Genomic DNA, 23,245 nt, shown 5'->3' on the forward strand with positions numbered 1-23,245 from the left:
CTAGAATGTCTGTAAATCAAGTAAATGTGGATTTATTTTGCCATATAAAGCAAGGCATCAGATAGATTAGGAAACACCCGCCATAAAAGAAATAAATATCAACCAGGTGGATTCTTCCCACCCAGAAGAACGCCAGGACCCTGAACCTAGCTGACACATACAGAAAATGACAACAACCGTGCTGGATTAGGTCAGAGCTCATCAAAAATTTCACTTCTAACCATGGCTAACCAGATGTAGGCAGAAAATAATGTCACACTTCTCCACCATTGTTTTTTACAGTATTTGTAAGTAACACCAAAAAATGATGTCCTTATCATCATGGGGGATTGGAATGCTAAGGTAGGAAGCCAAAAGATAACCGGAATAACAGGCAAGTTTGGCCTTGGAGTACAAAATGAAGCAGGGCACAGGCTAATAGAATTTTGTCAAGAGAATACGATGGTCATAACAAACACTCTTTTCCAACAACCCAAGAGACGACTCTACACATGGACATCACCAGACGGTCAATATAGAAATCAGATTGACTATGTGCTCTGCAGCCAAAGATGGAGAAGCTCTATACAGTCAGTAAAAACAAGACCAGGAGCTGACTGTGGCTCAGATCATGAGCTTCTCGTTGCAAAATTTAGGCTTAAATTGAAAAAAGTAGGGAAAAGCACTAGGCCACTCAGGTATGAACTAAATCATATTCCTGATGAATATACAGTAGAGGTGACAAATAGATTTAAGGAACTGGATCTGATAGACAGAGTGCCTGAAGAACTATGGATGGAAGTTCGCAACATTGTACAAGAGGTAGCAACTAAAACCATCCCAAAGAAAAAGAAATGCAAGAAAGCAAAATGGCTGTCTGAGGAAGCTTTGCAAATAGCTGAGGAAAGAAGGGAAGCGAAAGGCAAAGGAGAAAGAGAAAGATACACCCAATTGAATGCAGAATTCCAGAGAGTAGCTAGAAGAGATAAGAATGCCTTCTTAAATGAACAGTGCAAAGAAATAGAAGAAAACAACAGAATAGGGAGGACCAGAGATCTCTTCAAGAAAATTGGAGATATGAAGGGAACGTTTCATGCAAAGATGGGCATGATAAAGGACCAAAATGGCAGAGACCTAACAGAGGCAGAAGAGATTAAGAAGAGATGGCAAAACTACACAGAAGAACTATACAAGAATGAGCTTAACATCCCAGATAACCACAATGAGATGGTCATTGACCTCGAACCAGACATCCTAGAATGTGAAGTGAAATGGGCCTTAGAAAATCTGAGCAACAACAAAGCTAGTGGAGGTGACAGTATTCCAGCTGAGCTATTCAAAATCTTAAAAGACGATGCAGTAAAAGTGCTACACTCAATTTGCCAGCAAATTTGGAAAACTCAACAGTGGCCACAGGATTGGAAAAGGTCAGTTTACATTCCAATTCCAAAGAAAGGCAATGCCAAAGAATGTTCAAACTATCGCACCATTGCACTCATTTCACATGCTAGTAAAGTTATGCTTAAAATCCTACAAGCTAGACTCCAGCAGTATGTGGATCGAGAACTACCAGAAGTACAGGCAGGATTTCGAAGAGGCAGAGGAACTAGAGATCAAATTGCCAACATACGCTGGATCATGGAGAAAGCTAGGGAGTTCCAGAAAAACATCTACTTCTGCTTCATTGACTATGCAAAAGCCTTTGATTGTGTGGATCACAACAAATTGTGGCAAGTTCTTAAAGAGATGGGAGTACCAGACCATCTCATTTGTCTCTTGAGAAACCTATATGCGGGTCAAGAAGCAACAGTGAGAACCGAACACGGAACCACTGATTGGTTCAAAATTGGAAAAGGAGTCCGGCAAGGCTGTATACTGTCGCCCTGCCTATTTAACTTATATGCAGAGCACATCATGAGAAAGGCAGGGCTAGATGAATCAAAAGTTGGAATTAAGATTGCCGGGAGAAATATCAACAACCTAAGATATGCAGATGATACCACTCTAATGGCAGAAAGTGAAGAGGAACTAAAGAGCCTCTTGATGCGGGTGAAGAAGGAGAGTGCAAAAGTTGGCTTGAAACTCAACATTAAGAAAACCAAAATCATGGCATCCGGCCCTCTCAATTCCTGGCAAATAGATGGGGAAGAAATGGAGGTAGTGACAGATTTTATTTTTCTGGGCTCAAAGATCACCTCAGATGGGGACTGCAGCCAAGAAATTAAAAGACGCTTGCTCCTGGGGAGGAAAGCTATGGCAAATCTAGACAGCATACTAAAAAGCAGAGACATCACCCTGCCAACAAAAGTGCGTATAGTCCAGGCCATGGTTTTCCCAGTTGCAATGTATGGCTGTGAAAGTTGGACCATAAGAAAGGCTGAGCGCCAAAGAATGAGGCCTTTGAACTATGGTGCTGGAGAAGACTCCTGCGAGTCCCTTGGACTGCAAGGCGTTCAAACCGGTCAGTCCTAGAAGAGATCAACCCCGACTGCTCTTTAGAAGGCCAGATCCTGAAGTTGAAACTCAAGTACTTTGGCCACCTAATGAGAAGGAAGGACTCACTGGAGAAGGGCCTAATGCTGGGAAAGATTGAGGGCAATAGAAGAAGGGGACGACAGAGAATGAGATGGCTGGATGGAGTCACTGAAGCGGTAGGTGTGAATTTGAATGGACTCCAGAAGATGGTAGAGGACAGGAAGACCTGGAGGAACGTTGTCCATGGGGTCGCGATGGGTCGGACACGACTTCGCAAGTAACAACAACAAAATTCAGAAAGCAGAACTACTGCAGAAGTGTCATCTATTCCTAATTCTTTCAGCAAGTCCAGAAGGATTACCATGGTCAATAGAACTAAAAACAACTGAAAGGATGGCAGGCCTAAGAGTGGCTTATTCCCCTGTCTTACTTTGACCACATGTTACCTACACAGGTTACCATGCTGTGAATCTATTAAGCTGATTGACCTATAATTGGATCCCTTTTGGTTGTCATATTGGCTACCTTTCTGTCTTGATTTGACTGACAAATTGTATATATTTTTCTAAGAGGTCAGCAATTTCACATTTAAATTCTTAGGAATTCTGCATAGTGGATACTATCAGGACACCTTGTGATGTTACTGAGTTCAAGATGCCCTAAAACTGCTTTCTGGTGGGGACAGAAGCAAAGAACTCTGCAATCTTCTGTTCTCTTTGAGCATCCTGTTCACTCCTTTGTTATCATGTCTCAACAATTTATATTTAAAAATGTTCTTACTGTTCCATTTTGTTTTTTTGGCCGTTTACTTTTGCATAGCTTTGGCTTCTCTGGTCCAACTTTTATTATATTATCAGCTCATTGTTTTTAATAAAGAGCATTCTAAAGCACAACAGTTATGCATAAAACTAGGGACAATTTGCCTAGGTATTCTCATTTCCTACTTTACTGTACTCTTCAAATAGCTTAGCTTTAATACTGTTATCACTGCAGGTCAGAAAATCATCCTCCCCCCCCCTCACTCACACACAAATAGTACTTAAAACAATTCAAGCAAAACTTTCTTACAATATAAAATTTGCCTGTCCTCATACAAGTCTCCTACATGAGTCTCACTGTCCTAGTCACACAATATTATATTATTATGAATATTATTAATATTCAGTTTAATTGACTAAGAATAGAAAAAAGGTGAATTAAGCATACAAACTAGTACATGAAGTCTAACCAGCCGTCCAGATCATACCTGTGTTGTAGTATAAATGACTATAGAAAGATGTATTATATTCTTCAGACCACTGTATGATAGTTGGAGCAGCCTTTCAACATAACTTTATTTAAAATCATAAAAGTACACAATATTCATGTCCATCATCCTTTCCATAACTTTATTCTACAAATCAAGTAAACATAAGGAGTTACAAAAATTTGTCTGCCAAAATAAAGTGTCCAAAAGGGGCGCACAATGATCCGTGACTGTTATAATATAAACCAATATTGTATTCACTGGACTAACTCTTATGTTTCATACAATTCCTTCATGGAATATGATATAGAGTGCAATGGGGAAGAAATGGGAACATGGGGAGTTCATTAAACCGTATATAAACATGTTGAAAATTAAATATAAAAAGCAGCTACAAGTGAATACAAGCAAAGAGAATGGAAAAAGCTAAGCCTGAACATTCAATTCAAAGCCTGAAAATGGTTTAAATATTGCAAGGAATATTCACACAAAAGATGCAGAGAGCTTAAGCCAGAATGATTTCATAGCAAACAGATTTGTCTGAACAGGCTGCCTCATAATCCTGCCAGTTTTTTTAAAAAATAAATGTTGCTTTATCTACGGTTTTTGCTTAAGGACAGCCATATCAGCAGTCATTTGTAATAGAACGCATGTACAATTGCAGAATGTTTAATGACTTTAGCAATATTTTAAACCCATAGAATTTTGATAACTCACATTTTATATATATCTTTAGAAATAACTAAGTATGGTAACATAAACAAAAATTTTGGAGTTCAGCACAAAACAAATCTAAATCTAATTCTATTATAAGGATAAAGATACAATTAAGACTTTCATCAACTTTACAGATCTCCATTTTTTCTGGAAATGTTAATTATAATAGTGATGTATGAATCACTATTGTTTTCACTACTTAGTTCCCAAGATTCTTTAGGAAAAGCCAAAATGACATCTGTTTGCCTCTCTCAAAGAAAGAAAAAGGAAAATCAAACAAATCAACCATATAAATTATCATTTCACCAAAAAACAAAATTACAGCTCTTTAGATATCTGAACGTAACAGTGACTCATTCATTAAAATAAAGGGTAGATATGTTGAGAAAAGAATTGCATCATCTATAGTTACATTGTCTTTAAATGGAAATTAATGCAGAATATAGTGCAATGATCTCTAACAGCTATGATCTCTAACAGCTCATAAATGTAACTGCACATTTACTTTTAGATCATTTTTCAATATCCAAGTTTGTATACATGTGGTATTATTGATGCATATTATGTATGCCTCAGCCTTAGGAATGTTGCAACATATACCAATTCTTTTACCAAAAGGAACAAGATTCAATTTATGACAGAAAATTATAATTGAATCCTGGATATATCCAATTAAAAGTGAAGCAAACAAGTTCTGAATATGTGGACTGTCTCTGTTGATCACAGCCAATTTCCAGGTTAAAGAGTGGAACTTAAGTTTTCCTAGGTAGGAAAATGTGAAAGTTATGATGCAACCTGGAAACCTGTTGCTGGAATTGGGTATGTCTAGTTTAATGAAGAAAAGGATGAGGGGGGACATGATAGCAGTGTTCCAATATCTCAGGGGCTGCCACAAAGAAGAGGGAGTCAAGCTATTTTCCAAGGCGTCTGAAGGCACGACAAGAAGCAACAGGTTGAAACTAAGCAAGGAGAGAAGCAACCTAGAACTAAGGAGAAACTTCCTGACAGTTAGAACAATTAACCAGTGGAACAACCTGCCTCCAGAAGCGGTGAATGCTCCAACACTGGAGGTTTTTAAGAAGAGACTGGACAGCCATTTGTCCTGCCTGAGCAGGGGGTTGGACTAGATGACCTCCAAGGTCCCTTCCAACTTTACTACTACTACTACTACTATGATACATTCATTGCTCAAATAATAATAGATACTCATATCGTTATTTTAAAAAAAATGCATCCAAGACTTACTTGTTTTATGCAATAGGCTCTGCAAGTTTCCAGATGATATGGGGTGTGTGTGTGTTTTTCTAACCTTCATTTTTGAATTATGGAAATGTACAAGTTGTACAAAAAGGGTTGGCTTCAGAACAAGGACTCTATGATTTCAATGATTGGGAGGAAAATCTAAACCGTATCCTATTCATAGGGTATTTGGGCCAAATTCTGAGTATTTTTATGAAAGTCATGGCAAATTCTTTCACTTTCTGTTGATACAGGTTTCACTGAGAAACTTTATTTTGTTGTTTAATCTTTTGGGCTTTAAAATCAATTAAGCAGCTTTTATTCTTTGAGGGGGGTGAGTTTCTCCCACATTCAATATCTTTCTTTTAAGGGAATATCATTTTGTCACTATTATTTTAAGGTTATTCTCTTATCATTAGTAATATAAAGTCATTTACACAAAAAGCATATTTGTTCAACAAGTTAGCAAATTAAATTATAGATGTCAATAAGGAACATCTTTCCTTTATGTTTGATCACGCAAAGCATACAAAATAGTGAACAATAACATTAACAGCTGCCGGAATCTGACCCAGCTGCCATTTGTGCTTATCCTACTATTGGCAGAAAGATGCTATTTCATATTTACATAAAATATGCAAAGCAAATGTAGCATAAATCATCACTCTCTAATTAAACTACCAGCATACTAAATACTTTCAATTATGTTCAGCATTCCTGTCTCAAAAATCCTGTTTTCACTAGATTTGAGGCAAGTATACATATTTGTCTTAAACAGTAACTTATTGGCTGAATAAAGAAACATAGTTTAATGTCACGAAACCAAACCTTTAGAAGATTTCTTTAAAAGTTCTACATACTGACCAGTAGGGGTCATTTCAGCACAAAAATTATAACAGAATAAGCTGACTCAAAGAGGAAGCTCTGTGGAAACACAAGACCTATTCTTTTGAGGTAAACAGGCTTTTATCCACACATAATATTCATGACAAGAGTGTTCCCAATTTTGAAAGATGTTTAATTAATAGATGAAAAGCAAGTAATTCATCCACCAACTTTAATGTAACTGCTGGAACTATCAACAGACTTCAAAACTAACATTCTTATCTACAAGCTCAATCATATATGTTGCAAAATCCAAAGTTAGCTATAATTACCAAGAGCTTAGCCGAAGTCATCATTTAAAGCTTTGAAGATGAAACTAGAGTTGTGTAGGTAAGCTATTTATCTGGAAATAGTTTGACTAATTTCAGCAGGTTGTGTTCTTGGAGACGTTGGGACAGGAAAAGCTGGGATAAATATTACATTTCTGTTGTTGCCTGAAATGTCATCTCTAGAGATTACCTGTGCTATTTGCTTCAGGGGAATGCCAGATACAAAGTAATAGCTGAAGTCCAACTATCAAATACATTACTTTTAAACAATTCTTAAAACTGTCAAAAACCTCTGAACTAAAATGAAGTAGAGTGTTGAGGTGTTATGGCAGAATTTGCTCTAGTATAAACATTCACTATAATTACAGATAAACATGCACTTTTCATGAAAGCCATTTCATTCAGCTTAATATGCTTGTAACTCCTTTAGTTTAAAACCTCCATGCAAAGGAACCACAACTCCAAGCACGTTATTAAAAGTCTGAGTCTATTCTGATAGCTCTCATCTTACCAATTAAACTATACTGAAGCACACAAGGAATCTTAGTTCCAAAAATAAGGTTAAAATAAACTGTAGTGGCCATCCCAAAGGATAAATCTGGAGATTTTTAGGGATAAAAGGGAAGTAAGAATTCTTTAAATTATGCATGGCTGGGAGCATTTAGATGACTTTCCTGCCATTTTTTTCAGAGGAATTTTTGAGCTCTCTGCAGCCCTCTTGTGGGTCACAGAAAGCCATTCTTATGGGAGGGAAGTGAAAAGGAATTTTCCATAAAAAATTCTCATTGTCATATGCACTATATTCCCTTAGACTGCAGAATGAAAAGTTATAATGGAGAGACTGAATTCTCACATACAATTTGGGCAGACAACTAGCAGACAAAATATTTAAATGTTTCCAATTATATTCATTGTAAAGAATAATTATGAAAAATGTGATATGTATATATATACACATATATATATATACATATATACATATACATATACATATATATATATATAAATGTATGTATGTGTATATATATATATATATATGTATGTGTGTATATATATATATATATAATACAACATGCTTCCTATTTATAGAAATGAAAACAAGATGAGTTTTTCCCCCAACTTAGCTAACATACAAGTATGCAATTGGGCAATTATTCTTTTCAACCCTCTTGGGAGCAGAATGCCAAAATAATTTTGAATAAACAGCTTATTTGTATTTAGTAATGTTTTGAAAATACATTTATTAAGAAAGATTAAAATGCTAGGACTCCCTTCAGCACAACTAGGTAAAAGTTGAGTTCCTCTTGACACACGATAAGTAACTTTATACATATGATTGAAAAGTCAGTCGATTATAGCCATCAACATCCAGGTAAGCCTGTTCGTGATTTGGGTTGTAAAAGCCAGCAGGAAAATAGCGAAGTCAGAGCAACGAACTGATGACCAAATTAACATTTTTGTACTAATACCACAAAAACCCGCTTTATTTTTGCGGTCCAATTAAAATCCATCTTGAAACCTAACACCTATGAAAACAGCAAGAAAAAGGCGCGGGGGTGGTGATGGTGGCGGCGCAAAAGAGGAAACGGGAGAACCAAACACCCTTCAGTCCTTGGAAACATACGCGCACCCCTATCAGCGCCTTTCCCCTCTCCTCTTTATATTTTTAAACAGTGGATACAATATATTTATATATTTATATACAATTTATATATATGTGTGTGTGTGTGTGTGTGTGTATACACACAGGAGCATGACATAGACAAATGGAAAATATTCCTGGGAGGGAGAGATGGAACCTACGAACACGCCACATTCGAAGAAGCTACCACCTTTCCTTGAATTTCGCGAGCGGTTTTCAAGGTACTTACAGCTGCATTACACCCCGATTGTGCGTCGGAAAAAATGGAGAGGCTGGAAAGGAAACCTGAAGTGCCACTATTGGGGCGGGGGGGGGAGACTCGGGAGGGTGATATAAGCATAAAGCCAGGGGGCTCACAGGGCCCTTTTCCACTCGGGGCAGAGCCCTGCAACCGTACCAAGCCACGCGTTGCTTCGGGCTCTTGGGTTCGCGCGGGGGCGGAGCGGCTATCTGCTCCGCCGACCGGAGCGAGACCACGATCTTCCGCGTTTTACCTTCGCAGACTCCCGCTTCGTACTCGGTGAGAGAATCGCCGTTGAGCGGCGGGCGGATCACACAGCGAAGCCCGCGGTCGCAGGCGCCGTGCAGCCCGAAGAAGCCGCCGCAGCTCTCGTTGCGCTGCCGGGCACAGATGAAGCAGCAGCCGCAGATGTCCAGGACGACGCCGCCGGGGCAGTTCTTGGGCTCCTCGCACCTGGACTCGTCGCAAGGCAGGCAGACGAAAGCCCGCGTCCCGGGCGTCCCCGGGAGCACCAGCAGCGCCAGGAGGAGCAGCCACCCCTCGGGCAAGGGCCAGTCGCCACCGACACCCCGACGCCTCCGCCCCGCGGCGTCCGTGGCCAGGGACATCGCGGCCAGGGCCGAGGCAGCCCTCGCAAGTCCACTCGCACTCCCCGAGCCCGGCGTGGAGCAGCCCAGCCGCGCGGCGGCGACGGCGACGGAGCTCTGCCTCCTCCGGCTGCTCCAGAAAAGTTTCCTGTTGGCTACCAGCAGCTCCGCGGTCCAGCTGAAGTTCTCCTAGAGGCAGGCGGGCAAAGAAACTCGCTCCTACGGTTGGTCTCTCCCTCTGGACTCCTCGAAACCTCCGGGCGCTCCTGCGCAGCGACTACGCAGCTAGTATAACGGGTTCCGGAGCGAGAGCAAAGCGAACACCAGCACCTCCGCCGACAACGCGCCGCCCGACTCCGGACTCTTCTCCTTCTCCGACTTCTCCCAGCTCCCAACGTTTTACTCCCGCCCTCGGCTGGTCCACGGCCATTGGATAGCGACGCGCCGGGCTCAGCCCCCGGCTGCTTTCCGGGGCGGTCATTGGATGCTCTCTGCCGCCTCGGCCCGCCCCGTCGCCTACCCTTTACTTTCTCGGAGAGGCGCCGCAGTTCGGGCCCTAAGGCGCTGGCTTTTCTCTCACCTCGCGCTCTGCCCCTCCCTTGCCCGTGGCTTTGAGGTTTGGGAGACGGGCAGGGAGACCCGGAGAGCCGCCCCGCGGAGGTCAAGCGGGATGCCCAACCAGTCCGGGAAAGGAAAACCTGAGTGGGAGGGGCGCTATTTAAACCAAGGGCAGCTCTGATGTGAAAGAGAAGAAGCAAAAATGGGGGCGGGTGTGGCCAAAAGGAAGGAAACCCGAAGGCTGCTGCGCTTTTATCCTGAGAGCAGCTGGCATCCAGGGTCTGGCACCACCGGGGCAGTGATGAGGTGGTTTCTCCCTTCGGCTCGCGCGCCAAGAGGATGCCCACAGGTGCAAGTTCCTAAGCAGTGACCGGCCTCTTGTCTTACAAGACAGCCCCGGCGCTCTGGCCAGTCGACCCCAATTGCGAGCGCCTCTTTTTTCTGGGGATGCTGCCACTAGCCCGTTGCGCCCGTCAGAAGGGAGAGCCCGACGGCCCGGTGGTGGTCCTCGCTGGCTTAAGCGCGTGTGCTGGCTTGTTGGCGATGGCGTCTGCGTGTCGCAGAGGGCTGGCCTCAGTCAGCGCAGCCCACCCTCACAGTGTATAGGCGAGGTAGCAAAGGCAGGCCACTACGAATTTAAGTCGCCGTTTGGAGGGAGAGGCGGGGGCGGGGGCGGGGGGGGGCGGGGAGCAGGTGGGTGATTGCCAGAGCAGGTGCTCCCTTGGTGCTAGGTCTACGGATGGGATTAGATTGCAGCAGACTCCGGGCAGTGTTGTGGGCCCATTCCTTGAGCCCAGAGTGAGACTGAAGAGCAAAGGTAGACCCTTCTGACTGTTTCAGAGGACAACTACAACCCCTTGCCATTTGTTATATTAGGTAAAACTAAAGGTGTGTGTCTTGTAATTATGGATGAACTGGTAGTGCAACAACCTGAGGCATGTGTTGGCAGCTGAATCCTTGCTGCAGCTGCTCAAGTTATTTCTTTCCTGCAGGGTGTTTGATTTTAACAAGAATGCCAAAGTGGTTTACGACTTCCAGGAGACTTTTTCAACCTCCCAGCCTTGGGATTTCATGGCTTCCTTCCATCAGACTACTAACCAAATCCAACCATATTTACCTTTTTGCAATCAACCATGTTGATGAATAATGTTGCTATCCAACTGTAGATGTTGCTGCTATTTGCTGCTCTTTGTCATCCGTTTTCCACACACAAGAATCATTTAGAGTAGAGCAGCATAGCATGCTAACATTGGTGACTCATACTAACCTTGACTACCATTCAACTTCAGTTTTATTTTGACGGCTTACACATTATATGAAGTCAGCCTCTTGGTTAATTATATACAAGGTATTGTGTAAAACCACAAAATGTGTAGCTTCAGAGGCAGATTTAGTATGTTGTATGAACCGAGACCTAGAATGGGCCAAAGGTGTTTTCCCACCTAAGACAAAGTTCGGGATGGTTTCTCATCCCAGCTCCATGCACAGTAACCATTTGGATTGATAGCTGAATCTTACTGCACCATCATACCAGAAGGAATGGGCTAGCTGTGGAGCCGAATACTCTTTAATAAGTATGAGTGAGTACAGCATGCATGAGACTTGCAGGGAGGCATTCATTGCTGTCCCACTAACAGTGTTTCTCAACCTTGACAATTTTAAGGCATGTGTAAGGCATTGCTGGCTGTGGAATTCTGGGAGTTGAAGTCCACATGCCTTAAAATTGTCAAGGTTGAGAAACACTGCGCCTAGCAGCTCTTGTATAGGGTTCTCCCTGCTAGTAGGATTGATCTTGCACATGTAGAAGATTTCAGGAGAACTTCTTAGTTCATTTAGAGAGTAGATTGAGTTATTAATCAGAAGACAAATTGAAAGAAGATTTTTTTCTTCTCAGTATCAGCTGACCATTTTCTAACTGTATGCAAAGTAAATGCTGCATTAGATTCACTCTGGGCCTAAGTAAGCATCTGAAAAGGAATACTTCTTTTCTACCTGCTCTGGAAGACACTTGATGTTTCAGAATCACTGTTTTATACAAATGGTCCTTTAGATTCCTTGGGGAGTTGCAGCTGAACTCATTCATGGGAAAACTTTGTTTCCCTTGGGCTTAAAAGAAGTTTGGAAAATATGTCAACCAAGAGATAAAACTAGAAAGTGAGAGGGCTTTGATAGAATTCAGATTATATTCCCTTCCCTCATCCCCACCAAGACAGGGACATGGTTTTCACCTCATTATTATTTACTTGTGCATTTATATCCTGCCTTTTTCTCTGACTGAATGGCCCAGGCAATTAAAAGAAGTAATTAAAATATCATTAAATACATATATAAATTAAAAACATCATAAAAGTGTGCTAAGGTCTGGTTAAAAAGGTGTGGGGGAGAAAAAAAAACCCACCCATGATTAGAAAGAGAACAGGTCAAATTCAAGTCTGAAGAGATTGGATTCCATGCTTAGTAGGCTATACAACAGATGCACTTTCTGTGTATTTGATAAATAGCTGCTGAAAAAGACAACATTCTACATTGTTGAAATCTGAACCAATTGTGTAACTCTGGAAGCAAAGTTGTCTCAGGGTTTCAAGCTTCAGAACTAGATTGGATCATAAAGAGCCTTTTGAATTTCACTACCAATTTCACTACCAAATCACTACCAGAGAATGGGTGATCACTTTTTCCAGGGAAAGAAGAAATTATTAAATGTTTTCTCAGTAGCTGAGGCTGGTGAGGGAAATAATTGAAATGCAAGAAATAAAAGTTATAGCAAACCTCTGGAAGAGTGATTGTAGGGGAAAAGATAGGACATACATCTCTGGCCATCAAGTAAATAAGTGCAAAACATCTGATTCCATTTGCAAACATTTATCCGAAATATTCTTTTCCTTGAAAGAATTTCTAAAACAAATTCTCTTTTAGCAAATTTAATGAGAATAGGAAGTAGAAGAATGGAGTAGAGCTTTCCCCTCTCATCCAGTTTTATTTAAATTAAAAACCTGGTTACATCCATGAAGCAATTGGCAACCATTGAAACTTCTTTGTAGAAAGAAGGAAATAATAAGCCAAAGATATTAAAATATGAGATAAGACAGGGAAGCAACTAAAACAAATGTACACAAATATTGTTCACTATATCTCTCCATACTTTTCAATGACTAGTTTGAGAATAGCAATCCTCTAGAATAGCAAATATTAATTTTGATAATACATTCTTGTAAGAAGTAGCTATTATATATCTACTTGATTATTATTACTGTTTGACACGAGAATGGAATTGTTTTCTCCCTTGTATGTGTTGCACAAACAAGCGGAGAGTGTGGGACTTTTTCCTGCTTGTATGGTTCTCTAGATCAAAGGTCCCCAATCTTCTGTGCACCAGGGATCGGTTCCATGGAGAGAGGTTTTTCCGTGGACTGGAGGGGGCGTGGTTTTGCGTGCTGCCTGCATCCTGCAGATGGGGCTTTGCTTGTTTGTGTGGTCCAGTTGCTGGCATGCCATGGCCCGGTACTGGTCCACGGACCAGGGCTGGGGACCACTGCTCTAAAACATATGCAAAACCACTTCTAACATGCTTTACTATTTGGCCAGCAATGTATTTCCTACATTGTTAGCATGCCCACAAATACATGCCAGCATTTAAACAAGAAACCACTCTTCCACTTTTTCTATTCATATCAATCTGTCCCTTTAAAAAACAGTACATGAAATACTGTGTGGGAACCTTTTATCTTAACAATTGTAGTCCCCAAACATATTATCAGTCTCTACTGGAGCAAAAAATATGAATCTCTCTCAATAATCAGTAAATCTCTCTGTCAAGTTGCTACTGTTCTTGTTTGATTGAAAACAGAACATTCCTCCAAAGGAACAAAAGCATATGAAATAATTAAGTGAGAAAGAGTGGGCATACATATATATGTAGAGCAATAAAGCCCCAATTCAATTAAACATTTGAAATGTTCCATGAAGAGTGTCTAATAAGAGAAAAATATTTCCAAACAGTGCCTTGTTATTAGCTTTCAGCAAAGTAAAAAGTTCCCAAGAGAGCAAGATGGGAAGAAAAAGATTGTTCTCCTTATGCCTTGTTTGCAACATTCCCCAGCATATGATGGCATGGTGTACAAATTATAGACAAAACTAAGATGTTATGCTTTGTAAAGATACATGGTTATTTTAGCAATCTTGTTGAGAAGTGAACTTCTGCTGCCAATCTATTAATTTAGTTGAGGAAAGAGCATTGGCCATAGAGCAGGGTTGGGGGCTTCCCAATATTATTGAATTACAAATTCTGTAATTCCAGTTGCTTGGATCAAGCTGGCTGACATGAATAAGAATTATAAAGTTCAGTAACATCTGGAGTATTACATAGTTGCCTTTGTGAGGTGTTCACTGATGTCTTTTTCTATTCCTCAACTTTTGATGTTTTATTTCCTTTGCTGCTCAGCAAAAACAGTAGATACATCAGAGTAATAATGATATTTATAAGGATTATACTAAATGACATTTATTGTAATTGTATCATCATGCATGCATACATCCATGAAAACATTTTGAAAGATTTCAGAACACGGACGAGATGAGATAATTATCATTAAATGCTAATTTAATGCTTTCTGGTTCAAATGAGGAATAACCCAGAAGTTACATGGTTATCCATGATTTTGAGGAAGAAATGTAGAAAATCTATAATAAAAGAATAAAACCCTATGCTCAATATCATTTTAAAAGAAAAAATAAATTTGAACCAGGTTTGTTCACTCATGGATACTCTAACTCTGTAGGTACTTATATATTAACCATGCTGTGCTATTCATTCAATCATATACAACTCGTGCTGATTCTGTGAACCAGCTTTTTCCATATTTTCCGTTCTTGTGTGGCTTCTTCCAGTTGTTTTGTGCCCTGGCTGATGTCAGCTTTGATGGTATCTAGCCACTGTATTTTTGGGTGGCTTTGTTCCTTTTACTGCTGACCATTCCAAGCATAATTGCCTTTTCCAGTGTTTGATTGCATTACATGGCTGAAATAAGCAACATGGAATTTTCTGATTCTGCCTTCCAGCGATGTGTCTGGTTTTATATGCTCCAGTACTTGCTTCTTTGTTACCTTTGCTGTCTAAAGAATGCACTGGAGCTTTCCCCAATGCCACAGCTCAAATGAGTTGATTTTCCTCCTGACTAGTTCTTCACAGTCCAACTTTAAAAAAAAAATCTTTAATGTATTATTAAAGAATTTTAAAGAATACCAAACTTTCCAACCCACAAGCAATATTTTTGAATAGGAGGCTTGTATTGGCAACAATCTTTATAGCCCATCCCTAAGTCTCCTGATGCTTTTCTTCTGTAGTGCTTCATCTTGGGATGGTTCTATGACTGGCAAGTTTGCATGTTTGCCGGAGTTTTCAAAAAGCTTCGAAGAGCAAGGAAACTCTTCGTGAAAAACCCTGTGAAGAAGAAAAAAGAGCCAATAACCTAATCAATAACATTTCTAAAGAATGTTGCTTTGGAATTGTTTTTAATAATAAAAATGCAGGATGGAGTGTTGCTAAATAAATAATAGTTTTCTTTTGAGCTTTGTTTTGTTTTTGTAAGTTCTAGGAAAAAAAAGAATCTTAATACTGCTTCTCTAAATGGATAGTACATCTCAGCAATTCTGTATGAGCCTACTTGAGATTATAACTTTTTAATGAACCCTGAATTCTGCTAAAACTTGAAATAAGGACCATCTCAAAAAGGCTGCTTAGTTTTTTAGTGGTCTAATTTAATCATCACAATTATGCAGCAGTAGGCAAGCTTGGGAAATGGAGATTGGAGATGGTGAGTTAGGCATCTAGGATTTTATTATAATTCTGTTAATCTTCTAACAAATGCTGTATCTTGTCATCTTTTTGCAAGTTTCTGTTTTGTGTCTGTGAAAATAAAATAGGAGAATAGAGGTTTGACTGGTGCATGACCTGAATTGCAATTTTGCAGTCTGTTTTACTAAACCAGATGAATTAATCTTGGTGGTGGCAGTGGTGTTTAAATATTTGATAGCCTCCCCCCCCCACTTCCTGACATAGAAATTCAGGTACATTCTAAGGTTGGCAATCAGAAATGGTTCAAGACTTCTGGGCTTACTGGTAACTATGAGTGGGGTTACTAGACAATCTCTGATAAAATTAATGTGCGATGGGTATAAAGCTTAGGTATCTGTACCCAAAAGGAAAGAAAATCTACATAGTACATGTTTCATCATCCCATAGTTTAGATCTTATATTTAAAAAGCCATTTACCTGGGTCAGCAATAGGATAGAAATTAAGAGATTGCTGCTAACAATTCAAATATTTTAACTCCATTATTACTTGATTGATTTGTCTTTACAGTATTAATGAGAGTTTAATTGTTTTAAATAAACAAGTAACTTAATAAATACATAATAAAATGTCAATGTTTGACACCAGTTCTAGTCTATGAAACTAGTTTATATTTGCCAGAGCAGACTTCTGAGACTAATGAATACATTTATTTGGTAAATCAATCTAAGGAATACGATATGTTTTATCTTTTTTATGGAAAAATTCTTAATAGCAAAAAAGGCTGCTTAGGTGATATATTAATCCATTTTATCAACATTATATGGGTATGAAATATCTTAACTTTGATATTTTAAATTAATTATTCCTCCCTATAATTTAATAAGCTTTGGATAAAAGTGAAAATTGAATTTAATATGCAGTGTATATTTATATCAACTATTTCAACTGCATTTTCATTCAAAAGCATGCTTACATTATTTTTTGCCATTCATACCCAGTACTAATGCCAGATTTTGCTTTGAATACAATCCTACTTGAACCAATAGAACAAAATATAAACAAAATACATACAAGGAACCCTGTGTTCCACTTATTGTTATGTAGGCATTTTTCTCTGAAAGGGTTCCCTTACCTACAAAAATTGTAAAATGTAAAGTTCCCAAGAAGGAAAAGTCTACTTAGAAAAATTTTCTCTAACCACATGTCTGCCAAAAAAGAGGCAAATTTATTCCTACATAGTATTTAATAAAATAATCTCAATTTAACCATGTTTAATCTATGTAAATAATAAATAACAGAATGTTTAGTTTAATCATTGATCTCTCATTCATCGAAGCTTAAGATAGTTTTCAACAAAATAAAACATGATAGCAGAATGTATTAATATTAATACATACTAGTATTATGGAATAGGACTATGTATAGCTGTCATAAACAAGCAAATAAAGGCCACATGTACTTACAGTAGAAGTTACATGGCTCTAGAAGAAGAAACTTTTAAATTCTCCCCAAAAATGTTCTTAGGTCAGAATTTCAGAATAACCATTCTGATCCTATTCATAACATAACTGAGAAACAGCTAAAGTGAAATTCATGGCCTTTGCCACACATGTCCTCATTTTGGGCAGATTTTGCTCTGCAAAACATAAGCAGTGGCTGAGGTTCTACAGGAATACAAACTCTTGTATAGATATAGATTTCTGACCATAAAAAGTTTTCAAGTTAATAATTGGGTTCAGAGGATATTCTGCATACCTTGTGCAAAATTAACAGTGTGTTCTCTTGTCTGTACTTGGATATATGCAGTGACATTCTACATAAGTGGAACCTTCCTTGTAACCTTTCACAGCGTTACTACTGTAGTATATCTTATTAGTCTATCCTCATGGTTATAAAAATTTGACTTTGGCACAGGGAATTCCCTTTCTCTCTCCTATGGAAAGTATTCTACTTTACATGACATGTAAAGTCAATCTTATCTCTTCAGAATGAACTGGGTCTAGGAGCATCATTAAGCTCTTAACAGATTACTTGAACATTAGGATTACCTACATAGGTTGCTTGTGAGGCTTGTGGGTTTTTTTTTTTTTTAAGATAAGAAAAATGTCAAGATTAAAGTCAGAGAACAGAAGCTTCCTTGCTGTGACACTGATGAAAAGAACACTGAAAGAGACTAGCATTTTCATTGAATCATTGTTCCTGCAATAGATATTCTAACTAATTTTCATAAATGTACACTATGAATAAGTGAGAAGAATAACTTACTCTGCTAGCCACTGATGGAGTGTATTAGATCCCTTGTCAATAAGATAAAAGACTCTTGTCTTGGGCTTTTCACAAATAAAATACTTTACTTTGGAGTGAAAAAGTATTGCACCATAAAACACTTGTATGCTGATTTCTACCATTCTGTTCTACCACTATTATCCCAGTTTTCATGTTTTATTTTCTCCATTGAACAGTCAGTTCCAAGCCAAATGTATTTTTAAAACCCAAAACTTTGTCCCCAGAATCTAGCCAGCTATAATTAATAATAAAGATCTAGATTTGGAGATATCTGTAATATTAAAGTTGGTAAAGGAATTGTTCTCAGAATTAGTCTTAATTCCTCCCTCCCTCCATCCCACCCTCCCTCTCTCTCTCTCTCTCTCTCTCTCTTACACAAATGCACACATGCACACATAGAATATGCACATGCACATACACATGCCTGTGCCAGGAACTCTAGCTTAAGAAAGGATTCTTCTTCATCAACATCTCTTTAGTCTGTGGATGCTATGCTGTTGTCCTTAAGTTCTGAAAAATTTAACCCAGAAGCCCCAGTGGAACCCTAATGTCATCTGTATTGAAGCTGGTGAAGCAGGCAAAATACTTTCAGATGAAGAGTTTTCTCTTAACTAAACCAGCCAGATATAACTATGACTTAGTTGAAGTCTCGGGTAGGATTTACTTGTTGAACCCACCTCCTCTGAATCCTGTCAAATCTTCAGCCTGAAGGGTGCATGGAACTCTCTAGGACTGTCACCACTCCATTTCGCTTTAGAATTTCATCCGGAGATGAAATGGAATTTTCAGATTTTATAGGACTGGTTCTTGCAGTCATTTTGTCTGTATGTATATGTATAGAAAGCTTTTGTTTCTTCACAATTTGGTTTTATTTATTTGATGAATAGGCTTCATCTTGCTTCTTAGAAACATTTAAGAATAGTTCTCAGTATACAATAGGAGATGGCACAACAGTTGATAAGAGATTTCTTTGCACATTCACCTAGGGATTTTCTTGCTATATTCTCCTTTTTCAGCCATTCTTTCCCATTGCCTCTTTGATAACGTTTTCAGAGATTTGCTTAATCACTTACACTATAGCCGTTTCAGTATTTTCCATATTAAAAATACTAGAACAAATCATAAGCCTAAATATATGTTTTTTTCTGCCATTTTCAGATTTGGGTAGGTTTAATTAGTGCAATTTATATTTTCTGGAAGCATTTGAAGAAAGTCTAGTAAGATTGCAAACTATCACATTATAACTAGCACAAATAGAAGTCAGAAAAAAGTGTTCAATAAACACTTTTTAAAAATTAAACTGTTATTATATGGCAGCAACCTTAAATTATTTAAGTAAGATTACCAATAAAACATTTTCAGAGGATTCAGAAGAAAACTATTTTAGTGGTGCAATAAGGAAAGCTGTGCTAATTGAGCACATAAAGCCTGGAGTTTAGCAATATGAATATCCCAGAAAACAAAGCTTCTAATAGTTCAGTATAATCAAAATGTCAACAATTTTCTAACACATTTTGTATGTATAATATTTAAAAATCTGAATACATTGAATTCCTGGCAAATAGATGGGGAAGAAATGGAGGTAGTGACAGATTTTATTTTTCTGGGCTCCAAGATCACCTCAGATGGGGACTGCAGCCAAGAAATTAAAAGACGCTTGCTCCTGGGGAGGAAAGCTATGGCAAATCTAGACAGCATACTAAAAAGCAGAGACATCACCCTGCCAACAAAAGTGCGTATAGTCCAGGCCATGGTTTTCCCAGTTGCAATGTATGGCTGTGAAAGTTGGACCATAAGAAAGGCTGAGCGCCAAAGAATTGAGGCCTTTGAACTATGGTGCTGGAGAAGACTCCTGCGAGTCCCTTGGACTGCAAGGCGTTCAAACCGGTCAGTCCTAGAAGAGATCAACCCCGACTGCTCTTTAGAAGGCCAGATCCTGAAGTTGAAACTCAAATACTTTGGCCACCTAATGAGAAGGAAGGACTCACTGGAGAAGGGCCTAATGCTGGGAAAGATTGAGGGCAATAGAAGAAGGGGACGACAGAGAATGAGATGGCTGGATGGAGTCACTGAAGCAGTAGGTGTGAACTTAAACGGACTCCAGAAAATGGTAGAGGACAGGAAGACCTGGAGGAATGTTGTCCATGGGGTCGCGATGGGTCGGACACGACTTCGCAATTAACAACAACAACAAAGATATACAACATATTGCATTTAGAAAGGTCGGTGTTGTGTTGAAATTTCAGACCTATGTTTATACTGATCTATCCAATGTATTTGATTGCTCAAAACATAGTCGTGCTTGCATCCCAATTTTCAAATGTTTCTGAGTGAAGCAGATTATATATACTTATTTTCCAAGAAAAAAATTGTAAGGCATACTTGACAAGCATTTTAGCAACAAATGTCATTAAAAAGTCTTAATATTTGATGGCTGCACTAAAAACATCAAAATTTGTATTGAAAATAATAATAGTTATATTTCTTCTGATTGGATTATTTCATCATTATTTATATTTAGTTCCAAATTTCCGTACTGTAACTTTGGCCTTTTTCAAAAGTATTAGCTTAATTCTGGGACTGGTATTTAATCAGAGGAGAGAATTATCCCTGGCAGTAACTTGTTTTTCTTCTGATAATGTAATTATGCTATTTACATTTGTGCAGAGTTACAACAAAACAGGTTCCATTTGAATATTATTAGTTCTTTCTCCATGTTAATTTTTCATTACATTTCATCTATCCCCTCACTACTTTGTCTATAGATAAATTATCACATCTAGCACAAAATGCTGCTGAATTTTAAGCACCATTTTTGGCAAAATAAACTCAAATATTAATATCTATATTTGCTAACAATTTACGTTTATCTTACACTTCTTACCTTTTGTAGAAGCCGATTTTCCCTCCCCCCCTTTTCTACGGTTGTTTGTATTTTGCAATAAAGTATCTATTCAAGCTGGTCCTTAATTGCCTGTTTGAGTGCCAAGTTCCAAAAAAATTGCCTGGGCACAATTACTAAACAGCAAAAACAGTTTTTCCTTATCCCCCATTTACACGAGGAGAAGCAACTTGCTTAGATAGAAACCATGACTGCTAACTTCCCTGAAAATCCATTGATTTACCCATGAATCAGATTATTCTTGCATTGCTTTGCCAAGTTATGCAATGTCAGAATCAGAGAAGTTAACCCAGACTGTGAAATAACTAGCTTTGTGGAAAGGCTCTAAGCCTCACTGTTTTGTGGGCTAAAAAGGCTCCTGAGTCTTTAACCTAGGACAGGGGTAGGCAACCTTGGCTCTTTTATGACTCGTGGACTTCAACTCCCAGAATTCCTGAGCCAGCATGGCTCAGCTTTGAAACTCTCCCTTTCCCCTCAGGAATTCTGGGAGTTGAAATCCACGAGTCATAAAAGAGCCAAGGTTGCCTACCCCTGGCCTAGGATATAGTAGTCTTAGCAGTTGCCATTGCAACAGCAGTGACAACTCTCCAGAGTAGTTTTATACTTCTTTGCATGACAAATATAATGGGAGTCCTGGATATAAACAACTGCAATCTTCCTCCCTCAATGGGAATTATCTTTTTCAATAAAACCTAAAGAATTTCGCATGCACTAATCTTGGCAGACTTTATAATTGCCTGAATGGGTAACTCTACTTCTGCTACCAGACAGCCTGGACTCAGAAAATTATACTAACTCTGAGGGCTGTTTTTGATGATCACCAAATGGACGACAATTCATTGTGGGATCTAGCAATTATAACAAGGTAAATGTCCTGCATGTTTTGGAAGGATCAGTAGATAAGGAAGATTTACAGTGGTTAGTTCAGGATATGGGGTAGAATGATCAAATCTTCACCAGTTTAAGAAGAATCTATTTGCACCAGTTTAAGAAGAATCTATTCATCAATTATTTTCATAGGGCACCCCAGAGAATTTGGTTCTGTTAATTCCACTTTGTGTGAAGATTTGCAGCAGGGTGGGAGGGAAAGGCACCACTAATCTCTTTCGTTCCCTCTTACCCCTTTCCACCCACTTTCAAAGATTTTGGATGTTGCGTCCATGTACCTGGAAGCAAGGAAGATGATAATTTCTGGGAACACCGTGCTTGTGTTGTGTGGAAAGTGGCTATTTAGTACAAGAATCTCTTTTAAAATTCTCCCCATGCATATATTCCTATTAAAGAAGTGGCTAAATGCTATGCTTGTGGAAAGGAAAGATGTAGATGTTCTGAAAGCTCCAGAACCTCATTGCCAAAATGAGCCAGTCCCAGTCACTTTGGTGAAATCCAGATGTACAATGGTAAACATGACAATTTGTCCTTTGAGTTATTCTTCAGTCCCAGGTTGATTCTAATAAAACTTCAGGCTTTAATACATTATATCATCATGGGGCCACTCCACATAAACTATTCTGTCGTACCTTAGCCTCTTGTTCTCTAGAATCTTTTGGTATGATTAGAAATCATTTGTTTTATACTATGGCCAATTCTAAATACATAGATCCTCTTCTCTCAAGATAGCTTCAAATTTATTTGACTTACCCTTTGGATTTTCATGTTACGTGAATAATAATAATAATAATAATAATAATAATAATAATAATCCCCCAGTGAGGCACTACCTTGACGTGGTTGTGGGGCTTGTGTACTCTGAGGAAGATGAGAGCTATGCCAGAGGTTCAACCATACTGGACAGGTCTCATCAGAGGAGTCAGACAAAGAGTGTCTCTCCCATAAAAAATATGGTGAGACGTAAATTGCAGAATGCCATACCGGCTCGGACGTCGCCCGGGTTAACAAGGTCCATGCTAGATATTGGAGTTCCTGGATATCTGGTGAAAAATGGGTTACAGGACTCAGGACTGTTGGCTGAGCAACCAGGGCCAGCAGCTGCAGAACTACTGGAAGAAAAGGTGTTTACCCGTCGCAGATACACAGTGATGGAAAACAAAGAAATAATGATCTGTTACTACAGATCAAGTCCAACAAGAAGAGGATATCTAAAACGAATGCACCAGTTCTGGAAAGAACAACATCCAGAATCAGAAATAACAGAACAGAGACTAGCAGATCAACGCCGATTTATAACACGAAATAAAGTATTCACAGAAACAGAATTGGACGAACTGCAAAGGTTTACCCAGGGCAAAGAAATCAAAGCCTTACCAGAAGTAATTCAGAATGTAGAGGCAAACCAGGGGGAGTTGGAAGTAAAGGAATCTAGCAGAGATATACAACTGTTCTCATTTGGAAACCAGGCACCTCTACCTCAGGAAGAACAAAACCCTCTAACTAAAGAAATAAAAGAATTGAAACAAAGAATAA

At 39.0% G+C, this 23,245-nt stretch overlaps 1 protein-coding gene and 1 long non-coding RNA gene across 3 annotated transcripts in view; both read right to left on the reverse strand.

The window, feature by feature from the left end:
- CRIM1 (cysteine rich transmembrane BMP regulator 1) overlaps nucleotides 1–10,462 on the reverse strand; it is a 148,707-nt gene extending 138,245 nt beyond the window's left edge. The window contains exon 1 of one of the 2 annotated variants that reach the window (XM_039353321.1): nucleotides 8,947–10,462. In XM_039353321.1, the coding sequence (XP_039209255.1) occupies nucleotides 8,947–9,301 (355 nt within the window). In that variant the 5' untranslated portion in view covers nucleotides 9,302–10,462. The remainder of the gene's footprint in view (nucleotides 1–8,946) is intronic. The other variant, XM_039353322.1, reaches the window with a different exon arrangement.
- Nucleotides 10,463–10,543: 81 nt separating this feature from the next.
- Nucleotides 10,544–23,245, reverse strand: part of LOC120312519 — a 32,049-nt gene continuing 19,347 nt past the window's right edge. The window contains exon 3 of the long non-coding RNA XR_005557911.1: nucleotides 10,544–15,278. This is a non-coding gene — a long non-coding RNA (uncharacterized LOC120312519). The remainder of the gene's footprint in view (nucleotides 15,279–23,245) is intronic.

Source organism: Crotalus tigris, unplaced genomic scaffold (genome assembly GCF_016545835.1).
Source record: "Crotalus tigris isolate CLP2741 ecotype Arizona unplaced genomic scaffold, ASM1654583v1 scf7180000018511.580666, whole genome shotgun sequence".
In the NCBI taxonomy this organism is placed as follows: domain Eukaryota; kingdom Metazoa; phylum Chordata; class Lepidosauria; order Squamata; family Viperidae; genus Crotalus; species Crotalus tigris.